Source organism: Haemaphysalis longicornis, unplaced genomic scaffold (genome assembly GCF_048455015.1).
Source record: "Haemaphysalis longicornis isolate Haplotype H1 unplaced genomic scaffold, Haemaphysalis longicornis Haplotype H1 scaffold_1, whole genome shotgun sequence".
Lineage (NCBI taxonomy): Eukaryota > Metazoa > Arthropoda > Arachnida > Ixodida > Ixodidae > Haemaphysalis > Haemaphysalis longicornis.
In genome coordinates, this window is record NW_027526203.1 from 250,403,384 (window position 1) to 250,415,321 (window position 11,938).

General features: G+C 50.2%; 1 protein-coding gene across 1 annotated transcript; it reads right to left on the bottom strand.

Moving 5' to 3' along the window:
• Nucleotides 1–9,936: 9,936 nt before the first annotated feature.
• LOC144158564 (putative exonuclease GOR) lies at nucleotides 9,937–11,367 on the bottom strand. The gene has a single exon (XM_077689521.1). The coding sequence runs from the start codon at nucleotides 11,365–11,367 to the stop codon at nucleotides 9,937–9,939; it is 1,431 nt and encodes a 476-aa protein (XP_077545647.1).
• Between the last annotated feature and the right edge of the window lie 571 nt (nucleotides 11,368–11,938).

Below are 11,938 nucleotides of genomic sequence, written 5' to 3' on the forward strand. Positions count from 1 at the left end.
CATAGATTCGGACAACGTCTGCAGCCTGTTGTAATTTGTCTTGCATTTCACCTTCCGAGCCTTCCCCTATCCAGATCGTGATGTCATCAGCGTATATTCTGTGGCGCAGACCTGGAATTTGATCCAGTTGCCTTGGAAGGTTGATGAGGGCAATATTGAAGAGATGCGGGGTAAGCACCGCCCCCTGCGGAGTACCCTTGCATCCAATCGTGATGGGTTGAGAGCTCACATCCCCAACTTTGATGACTTCCACACGACCCGTTAGGAAGTCTCGAATGTATGCGTACATTCGTTCCCGGCAACCAAGGTTATTAAGGTTTCGGAAGATGATTTCGTGCTTGACGTTATCGAACGCCCCCTTTAGGTCGTGGGCCTTCGGTGTGAGCTTGTTGGCTTTGCTCAGAACATCTTCTTTAATTTTCAGGAGACGGTCTTGAGTTGAATGATGTGGCCGGAAACCAAACATTGTGTGTGGCATGCGTTGGGATTCTTCAAGGTAGCCCTGTGGTCTGTTAAGAGCAACATGCTCCATGACCCTTCCAATACATGAAGTAAGAGAAATTGGCCTCAGATTTTCTATGCTTGGATCTTTGCCCGGCTTTGGGATAAGCCTGACTTCGGCTTCTTTCCATGTTGAGGGCATTGCGCCTCTCTCCCAACAATGGTTCGTGTATCGCGTGAGTGCACAGATTGAGTTGTCATGAAGATTTGACAGAGCTGTGTTGGTGATTTGGTCCATTCCTTGTGATATGTTCTCCCGGATTTTTGCAAGGGCTGCCCTAACCTCTGCCTCGGTGATTGGTCGATCAAGGTGAGCGTTGGGGAGCCATTGTAAGGTGGTGGGTGGAAATGGGGTGGACTGGGTATGTAGCGCGATTGGAGAGCACGAAGCAAGTGTCTGTGGTTCCCAGACATTGATGTATGATTGTCTGCATGGTTTTACTGGTTTCTCCTTTGCTTTTTGTGGGGTCGATGGTGTATCGGAGGAGACTCCAGGTTTTGGATGTGCTTAGAGTGCCTCGGAGCTCATCACACTTTCCAGGCTAGTTCTGCTGGCAGAGCTTCGTCGCGCAGGCCTCTGCCTCTGCCGTCAGTTTTGCAATGCGGAGCTTAAGTTTCCGGTTGTGTTTTTGTCTCCTCCATCGCCTAGCAAGGCTGTGCAGAGCACCAACAAATGAAAGAGATGGCTTTCTATAGCTGGGGTCTGGGTAGCGGTTTGGAGGACTCTAGTGTGGTTTTTTTATGTCTTCTCGCTGTTTCTGTGCCCAATTTTCGATGTCTATGACGGGGTACTACGGAGTTTGGGGCCGGTTTTCCCTTAAATTATACCAATCTGTGATTCGAGCTTTACTGAGATGTCTTCGGTAGAGGGATCCCTGAAGCTCAGTCTGGATTATCATGTGGTAACTCCCAGGTTTTCCTCCAGATTGTGCCAGGAGTTGTGGGGGGCGTTTTTAGCGAGAGTGAGATCGGGGCAAGTATCTCGCGAGGCGCTGCTCCCCACTCTTGTGGGTTCGGCGGGATTAGTGAGTAGCATCAGGTTCTCTTCATCAATACAGACTGCGACTTCCTTTCCTCGCTTATTAAAGTAGCAGTACCACCAGGCAGGATGAGCTGCAATGAGGCCTGCTATTATAAGGAGTGGGCTTGTGCCCGCTTCATAATCACCTGGTGGAAGAGAGATGCGAGACCGGCTCTTTTATTCTTTGGGCGACAGTAAACATTGAGAATGAAAGTTTTGCGCTCTTTTCCGGGTTTCTGGGTGATTAGTTCCGTAAACGTGTGATCATGCTCGCTTGCAGTGAGAATGTGTTGGACGGCTATAATGGCTTTTCTGACGAGGGTGCAGACATCTCGACCTTGCGTGGTGTGCGTAATGTAGCCAGAAAGCTTTGCAGTGGCGTTAGTTTTCTGAGGGCAATAATATCGGGGGTGGGGTGATCAATGGAGCCAATTTTTTGATGCAGAAGTCTTTGCTTTTACTTGTATCCTCTGCAATTCCACTGCCACTTGCGGAGGGTGTGGGAGTTGCGTGGATATTTCTACGCGACGTATTAGCACGTACCCACAAGAGGGATTGGCCACGGTTGAATCTTTGTCTCCAATCGAAGGAGGTACTCTTGCTCTTCATCGATTTCAGCACCGACGCGTGTCTCCAGTTACAGCACTTTCTTTGGTTGTTTATCACAAGACTGGTGTAACAATATCTTCATCAGTATGGCCGCAGAATTGGAAGCTTTGAGGCTAGCTGGTTTTGTGCAGGAAGTACTTTCTACAAGCCGCTCAAATTCACAGGCGTTGTAGTGTTTAAAAGCGTCTGTACATAGTGTTACGACACAGTGCGAAATGCTTTGCCGTTGCCTTGTGCACGCGTTTGCGTCTTGTGCGCGCGTTGTGTACAAGTTTGGCGCATTGCGGCGAAGGTCAGTGTGTGGCGGCAAGCGCGCCACTTCTCGGACAGGTTTCAACCTGTCGGAGAAGCGTGCACTCGAGGTCGGTGAATCATGCCAGGTGCGCCGTTGCGCGCGTGAATGCTCCGGTTGCTGGAGAAATCTCCGCTGATTCTAGGGACATTCGAACACTGCATCTTGGGAATATGTGTTTTGTATGTTTTTAATTCTCTTGCCATGCGCAGTGGGCTGGGCACCTTGTTGACCGTTGGGACTTGTGGTTGTAAATTCTCGCCCTTCGGCAAGCCGAGCAGTACGTCGTCGGCATCGGAGCAAGATGTTACTCTGCCCGAGTCATGCTGTAAGAACTCAGCGGGCTGCCTCCTATATCATCGCTACTCTCTTCTCGTGCCATGCATTAAACCGGCTCTTCTTCATTCGGAACAGAGGCAACTCTTCTGCTCTCCGCTCCTTCACCTTGCTGCCACTACATGACGGAGGAAACGGAGGTCTGTTCTGGGACACGTTCACCAATGTAGCAATAATTATTTGAATCGTGTACTTCCAAAGAGGATCAGCTGGCGTCAAATAACATGATTTTGTAGCTTTTCATCAAAGCACGCAGTGCTGAAGGTGACTTGACCTGGTGCTCCTCTTCCGATGCCAATGGACGGAGAGATTACCCTTCATAATTTTTATAACGAGTTGGGCGTATTTGCCGTCAAAGCCCGAGTTCTTGGCCAATCCCCACATCGGTATGTGCTGCAAGGTCAGGAAATCAGCCAACCGCTCTATGCAGTTAAATGTGTCCTCGAGTCATCCTCAATGCCGCCTGACAAAGTCGTAACCGCGAGCGGAGTCTCTTAAGCAATGCTTTGTAGGGTACCATCCAGAGACAACCTGAGTAACATTGCGTAAGTTTCCCTAGCCCCCTCCGTACGAAGATGCCTTCAGCGCCTGGAAGGAACAATCATTATCCCCGCTATCATGTGAAGAGCGTACAATAGTCGCGGGCCGAGCTGCTTTCCGAAACAGCACCAGAACTTCGCGGCGCACACCTCACGGGTGGCCATGATCACCGTGATGGTCAACGGTGGTATTTTGGAGCTATGGTTAATCTGAGTCGGCATTGCCATAAGTCTCGAACCCCCATCTGAACAACTGTAGTCGACTTTGGGACCGAAGTTCCGGCACTGCGCAGGTGAACACAGTCCTCGGAGTCACCAATGCCTCTAGAACTGTAGTCAGGACCTCTGTGGTGAGAACATACCACGATTGCTAGAAGTGGTTCCTCGACATGCCCCCCACGAGCCAGGTGCAAAGGACAAGGGCGACTCAGAGGATTTGAACGAGGCTTGAGATGGTGCTGCGGGAGTGCGTAATAGCAAGCGAAATATTCCATATAGGAGAATCGCGGACCTTCCTGCTTAGGAAAGCATCTGCATCCCAAAAAGACGAAGGCCATTTGTTCTTTCTAGGGGTTGGATAGAAGGATATCTTGACTCTTGCATGCTTTGTTTCGATTGATGAAGCGTGTCACCAGTTAGCAATCAACGTCTGGAAAGGTGCCACTATTTGCGCGCGTCGTTTTGTAGCGTAAGCTACACTGGCCGAGGTTGAGCAGTTTTGCGTGGACCTTGAAGGGCTGTTGTGTGCAAGCGCGAGGAGCATTGGATTGGATTAGATTGGATCGGGTTGGATTAGCTTGGCTTGGCTTGGCTTGGATTGGATTGGATTGGTATGGAAATTCAATCCAATTGGAGTACGGGTGTGTAGAGAATTGGGTCTGCACATTCGCCGGTCTCCGCATTCCAGAGGAGTGACGTCATACCGCGGCAGACGCACTGGCGCCGGTGCGTGCCCAGGTGTGCACCTCTGTGGCGGAGTAGCCAAGTCTGACGCTGCGCCGGAGCCGCTTGATAGCCGTTTCGCGTGGCTCCTATAGAGCCGTGCTGCGCATGCGCGACGAGCAGTGCGTGGACTAGACTGGACCGGGCTGGACTGTATCGGACCGGACTGGACTGGACTGGACTGGACTGGACTAGACTGGACTGGATTGGATTGGATTGGATTAGATTGGATTGTATTGGAAATCGTTTTAGCAGCAGTAAGCATGATAATCAGCTAATCCTAGATAACCAGGAAACCTAAGAATAACAGGCTGAACCTTAGCTCACGCTACGTATATCCTGACATAGTCGAGCGATTTGCCACTGCTAAGTTTTTATAATTAATTGCTTTCACTGAACGCGTGCTCTGGCAATGATATTAGACGCCGATAAAGTAAGACAAAACTATCGCCATCTACTCTTAACTCTCTCGTGAGTCTTTACTGACTGAAAGTATCCGCGACATGGCGTACGTCCGCCTTAAGCGTCACCCCGCTGGAATTCACTCGTCATTATATCCCGTCTTGTCACGCTGCTCGTAGTTGCCAGGCCGCTGGGATTCCGTCTCGTTCACGGCCTGATGCGCCCTTAAGCCGAGCACTTCGGCAACACTTTCACGCTTTGGGCCGATCAGACTGGAACCGCCGGTCAAGGATCCATTGGCGATTGCAAAGCTCAGGTTGGCCATGACCATCGGCGTTTTTTCCGGAATTGCTGGCCCGAAGTCAACCCGGTGTTCTGGTCGTGGCTTCAGCACAAAGTTAAGGGCGACGCAGATGACTGACAGCGCTATAAAGAAGCTACTGAGCATAAGGGTGATTCCGGGATAGCGCGGGCTTTCAGCCCGACGTAGTCGCCGCTGGTTCCGCGGCAACAATTCGGCGCATGATGACACACTGTGCAGCATGTTGACGGTGTTATAAATTATTCCCGGGAACCGAAAACTCGCTCACGTATGCAAGATGGGAAATCCTACGAGTCCTTGGTCAGGCGCCCTCTTGAAGGAACGTTTCAGAAACGTCGCTAGACGATACGTCGTAACGACAGTGCAGGCCTTCGTCTTCACCGCCGGAGGTCTCGAGGCTCGTTCCGGGCAATGTTGATGATTATAATGTTCACCATTTTTGGCACACATCTGTTCATACGGATGGGCAAGTACTCGTACGGAAGAGCCATCAGAATATGCTTCTGCCTGCGGCATTCCTGCAAATAAAATAAATAGGGATGTGCACTAGGGGAAATGCTCTGGTGTGAAATTAGTACGGCACGTGCCGATATGAGAGGGCTACTGCATAAAGTTGCAGACCCACATAACCAGAAATTTGGTTTTCACCAAACGGACCATTCATAAGGTTTGTAACTTAATTAATTCTCGCACTGGACAGTACTAAAACCTCTCCTTTCGCAAATACTGTTTCCGGTGTCCTTATTTCGAATGGAGATCGGTGACCTACTGGAGTATTTTTGTACAATTTGATTTGCTGGATTCTGAGGCATGGCATCTAATTGTTGGTGACAATGATACTGGTTTCGGAGTTGAAGACGCGTTATAGACCTTAATTTTTCTTCGCATTTCATTGCCTATATCTTAAAAGCCATTCAGTGCAAGATCCTACACCTTTTGAATACCTTTTCTTTAGGGCATATGGGCAATATGCAACAGCAATTCTTCAGAATTTCAATAAAGACATTCAACTTTGTTACTTCGCCAAGCTGCGGCTAGGAATAGCATAAAGAATAGAATTGCATAAAGGTAGGAATCACATAACCAAGCTAACGAAAAGTAAAGTTTGAGGAGATCACTTGGGATCCCCTCAAGTTATTTGTGTTGTCAGCATTGTTTAACATCTTGCAGGTGGTGATCAGTATAAGCACAGCGAGTGCATGGACTATAAACAGTATTTGCGCTTCGGCTTCATCTGTACGTAATCATCAGCACTACATCAACACTAGCTCATACGCCTGTGCTTCATCATCTTCATTCTTGTATATACTCATCATTAAGGCGTGCTCGCCATTCTAGCTACTAGAACTCTACAATAAATGTCGCTCCGGTCCTCAGTCTCTCAGTATTACTTTTTTATTATTGCATGCCTAAAGAACGCTCGCGAACGCTTGGCATATATATGTTTGATTATTTGAAAATTTGTTGAAATGACTTACGCAGCTTATTACTTAGGTGGTAAAAAATGTAATAGCAATGCGGATAATTTTTTGAACCACGCATGCTTGTTTATTCAAATATTCGGCTTATTAGTGGGGGGAGGGGGGGGGGTTGCAATGCCCATCTCTCTGGATGAAATTTACACCGTTTATAGCTATAACCACAAAGACAGACAAGTACTTACGATATGTGGCAGTTTGTTATAGGTGGCTAAGCACGCATGCGTTTCTGGAGTTCTGTTCAGACACTTTCTTGATTTGCTTGTAATGCTTCTATGCATTGTGCTGCGAGACACTTTATTCCTTTTGGTGCCTCTTTTGAGACACCGCTTCGTGGAGCCCACGCTCCTTTCCCGCCCTTTTGCTGAACGCACCGACACCAAGAGTGCGCCACGCCGCCGTATGGCCACGAGGGCCACCACTGGAGAGGCCGGCGCTGAGATCGTTTTCACGTCCCTTGTAGGCTCTTAGTTCCTCCCTTGCTGCGTAGTTGGCTTGCAGTGCGTGACACTTCGTTAAGGACGCGCTTTCTAAGTGTATTTTCGTGTTAATTTTCGGCATGTGAAGGTAATTCTTAGTGGGTGAACCATAGTTTGACCTATGGAGACTTTATAACCGCATCACGTGTAGTAGTCTGCCCGCAAACAACTTGAGCATGGTGATGTACGCGGATGAATGCGACTGAACCCGGTGTAAGCGTAAGCTACGGCTTGTTTCACCGTTCAACATTGTAGGCTACAACGATTGCCGAGCTAAATTTCTAGATTTCACTTGTGGTTCGCAAGAAATGGACAAAGCCGGAAATCATGAAGCGTTTACTGCTCGCAGAAATGCTCCGCACACACGCTCGTCGTGCCTGCCCGCACGGCCCACGAAGCGGCTCAAAAATGCGCAGGTCGCGGCAGCAACACCTTGCCGCCGCTTTTTAAAAACCACATTTATCGCGGAAAAGAAGTTCCACATTCGCGAAAGTGTATGTTAGTGCGGTGAAAAAATGTGCTAGGTAGTGTCATCAGCAGTGAGTTTGAAAGCCACCATCGAATATTGGCCGCGATCTACGCCGACGGTCCCGGCACCACCGGCCCCGTTCACGCGCGGTGTAGCAAGCGGCCGAAGGATGGCGATACCTGCGCCCAAGATTCGGTCGAGGCCATTAAGGTATCTTGATCAATGATCGCTTACATGGCAATCAGCGCGGATACAAAATTTAACATGTGAGAAAGGCGGTGACAGTGTGGTGAAAAGTTGTGTTAGGGACTGTCATTCGCTACTGTAACGAAAGCGGCGATGAAATACCTGCCGCAACGCTAGTCTTAAAGATCCCAACATCCGAATCCGACCATTCGAAGCCGGCTTCCACCTTTTGGAGAAGGCCCTCTTCTAAAACTCGGCGCGCGCGAGGATGTTGCGTTTGGTTTCTCCTAACTTCCGGGGGGCCCCAACGTTTGGTTGCCCAATTCCAAAACTCCCCATTACCCCAAGACGTGTTTCGCCTCGTACACAGCCTCACCTTCTGTGAGCAGTCGTGAGTTCTCCAGATTGATTTCACGAGAAAGACAGGCTCAATGTAAACAGGCAAAAGCCCACATTGTAATTATAAATTCCCGCGGCGAGGTCCTAATGAAAAGTAACCCGCTCGAAGACGTTGAAAACACGCGTTCATACCATTCATACATTGCGCAAAAGTTGTCGCAAAAAGTAAGCATATCCTTACAAAGTACAGCAGGGATCGTTAATGCCCTGATTTAAATCAGGGCATAGAAATAAAAAGACATTGAAGCAGCGATAGCCACTGCTTAAGCCAAAGTCCAGATTGTACCAGCACTTTTAAGCATGTACGGCGTAGCAATCCGCTCATCGTTCTAGCGTATAGTCATTCATATACCAGGCAATGCGCGCAGTACGCGCGGTGAGATCACAACCGGGAAGCACGTTTCCGTCGCTGTTGCAAGGTCTATTTTAGTTGTACACACAGTCTCGTACATGCCACGTCGCAAGTATTTCATAATGAATTAACAACGTACTTTTCTCGCCTTCAGTTGCAGCGTCCTTGGCGTTAGCTAGGTGCGTACGAGCTCTGGGTCGCGATTGTAGCGACTACATAGACGCGATGATGTCGCCGGGAACAAGCGACACCATCGCGATTGCTCACACGCACGCACGCACGCACGCGCGCACGCGCGCACACACACACACACACACACGCATGCACGCACGCACACACGCACGCACGCACACGCACACGCACACGCACACGCATACGCACACGCACACACGCGCGCGCACGCGCGCACGCGCGCACGCACGCACGCACGCACGCGGTTGCATAAGCACAGCAAATGTGTTCTTGCAGACAACATAAGCCGGCGTCCTACAAGTGACGTCACCTGTAGGTGACGCCACGGTATGGCCGCCACGGTATGGTCGCCACAACCGATTTTTGTCTGGTATATCTTTTTATCCGAAATGAAAGGGCATCACCTACAATACCTTAACCTGGAACGGTTTGCTGATAGCGCCCTAGAACTTTTTAAATCAGAATTTTCAGATCTACCTGCCATACTTGTCCCGCCGAAAGGAATGGGGTGGCAACCATTACAGTGAGACGTGCGGTAACATAATTTTAATGGCACGTGAGATAAAAAGTAGTGTTTAAAAACTTTTCCCCAGCTGGTACAACAATAATGAGCAACATCTCCTATTCCTTCATGCGTTTGTTGAATAACACGCTGAAATCAATGGAGTTGTTTGGACACGCATCGCCTCCGCGACTGGCTGCCGGCGGCGCGCCGCCGCCGCCGGAAGCCAGTCGCGGAGGCCATGGGCACGCCCGGTCTCGCGCGGGGTGATGTCGGAGACCACAGGGCACGTAAGGTAGTCTCACGTTTAGACACTACGCTGAGCCACCATTCATACTTCAGAAGGTTTAGTGCAAACTTGAAATTATTACCGCTTGTTTGTTTAGAAATTCCTTGCGGTTACCCCAGTATATAAAATGCTGGCTTTCATAGGAGCTAGAGGACATGCACTCCACAGAAATCGATTGTCTGTCCATTTAAACAATGGCACAGCGCGCGTCTAGTCCGAGGCTCCTGAGCCCGCGCATCGGCGTTATCCGGCGCTCTGCCGCCGAGTTCCTGCTCCAGCACCGCGCAAACGCGCTCTTGCGGCTTTAATCATCACGAAAACAAATCCGGCAGACTTGAGCTTACAGCGTTTTTCGACTCAAAACACGGAACATTTATTAGAGATCCTTACCCGTATGAGACGGAGCCACGCCTAAGGAGTGACAAAAGGCCAGACGATGGAGACGTACTTTATTAGGCCAGTATGATTGTCCCTACAGAGCTTTTTGGACCACCGCTTCCACCGCACCTAGTCGCGATTAAGGTATAAGAGAACTCAGTCCTACCCTGAGGAGTGCGGCATCTTCCTCGGTAGCATTTACCAAATGATCGAAGGCGTGCGAGGAGCCGCGTAGCCAGCCGTGTTCACTAGCTTCGTAGCTCGCGGTGGGAGCCCAGCGGCATGCGTCCTTTCTCTGGTTCCTCGAGTGCCCCAAATGATTCTGGTTTCACTCCTCCTCCCGAAACAGAACCCTTGTCCACGTCGCCATCCAACTGGGACGGCTGCGTTGGACATCCTCTGGCGCCCCCTTTCAATCTGTTGCGCATCTCCTGATCACGCGCCGCTTTCCAGAGCATGAGTTCCATACAAGCCTTGGCGTCCTCGACGCTGTCGTGTCCTAGAGGCCCGTTCGGCACCCCGCGGTTCAAGTAGGCGGCAACCAGCGACCGAAGCGACCGTCGATAGGGAAAGCCCCGGTGGTGGGGGAAGACCATGGAGGTGTCTACTACTGTGTCATGAACCAGCCGGAGAGCGCGCAGATCGTTCTCCAGTCCGTGTCCAACTAACACTGTGGAGGCGTTCAAAAGGCGAAAGAGCACCGCCTGGACATCTTGCAGCGTGGTGCGCACGTTGCGTAGGTGCTCGGCGGTAATGCCGCTGTACGGCGTGCTGTAATCAAGCACTCTGCTGCCTGGCTTCACGTAGGAGTCGTACACAGTGGTGCCGTTGCAGTCCACCACGCTCACCCTTGCCACCTCAAAGCCGCGGATTGTAAAGCACATTTCACAGTCCAATGCGAACACTTCGCGGGTGCCGCCATTCCGCCGACGTGTGCGCACGAAGGCGAACGCCGCCGTGTCCCACTTGTCTCGAGCCCCGAATGGGCATATGTGGTAGTAGGAACTGTTGCATCCCGGGTGGTCAGCTGGCGCCCCGCAGCAGCTGAAACCGATGGCACTGCACCGTCCGGTGTGGAAGAAACAGGCGCTGTTGGCGTAGTAGTCACCACTGCGCGTGATCATGAAGGACGCACGGCAGCGGCTGCACGTCTTGCGGCTTGAGTAGATCGCGTCGCCCTCCACACACACGACGCGGCCGGAATTTTTAGGGCAGAGTCGCGGGTAGCCACAGCGAAATAGTTCCTTAGGGGTGAGCACGTACGGGAGTAGAAGGTCGTAGAGGTCCTGGGTGCGAGGTGGAAGACGCAAAGTCCCTTCCTCTGGACCCGCACTCGACGAGGTAGCCGAGTGGATTGTGTTAGACAAAGCCTTTTGCCTGTCAGAAATGCTCACCAGGTACTTTGTGTTCCCTTTAACGCATATGCCTTGAAGAGAGCCGTCATGTCTTTGCAGGGTGTCTTCCTGCAGCGGGCACAAGCGCCAGTCCTTAATATCCTGCTGCTTCAGCAAGCCGTTTGTTACCTCTTCCTTTCCCTTGCTTGTTTCGGAGGGCCTGGAGTTGGCAGTGCCTCCCTTCTTGTTATTCTTGAAGAAGACTAAGAGGACCAGAGCGCTGAGGAAAGTATAAAAAATAACTGCTGATGAACAGCCAGTTAAGAACACCAGCTCGTCCGCCATCCTTCTGTTTCTGTTTCTGATGATGATCCCCTCAAAGTTTTTGGCACGTGGACACAAGGGGGGATTGGCCTTGGCTAAATCACTTATTGAAATTCGTTAGAACTTCGAAATACTAACTTATTTCCGGAAAAAAAGGGCCGTAAAATCAAAGAGACCAGTTACTCATTAATTAGTATCCTTCAGCGATTCAAGCGACCTCAAGCAAAAAGGGGAGCGTGTGAGGTAAACAGTCTCTGGTTAACTGCTTTATTGATTGGAGGGGTTGGAAGCGAATATGCGTCCGGCTACTTCATTTCACCAATAAAGGGTCGCAGACCCGGCTATACAAATCAACTGTCCACGACAATTTTCGTTATTTCAAATAGTTGTATATAAAATGTCCTGCTGGGTTGGTGTTAATGAATTTAGGGTAAAACCTGTTACACCGCCTAATGCTTTGACGCGATTCCTTTCGAGGTAAAAAAACACATTCAATGCACGAACTACCTTATTTTGAAGACCTGCATCAGACCATAGTCCTAGTAGAGGTGCTGAACACACCACACGACGGTTATCTAATGGCAGTTTGTTG

Coding starts and splice junctions, on each gene's coding strand:
- LOC144158564 (XM_077689521.1), bottom strand. CDS start 11,367: ATGGCGGACGAGCTGGTGTTCTTAACTGGCTGTTCATCAGCAGTTATT.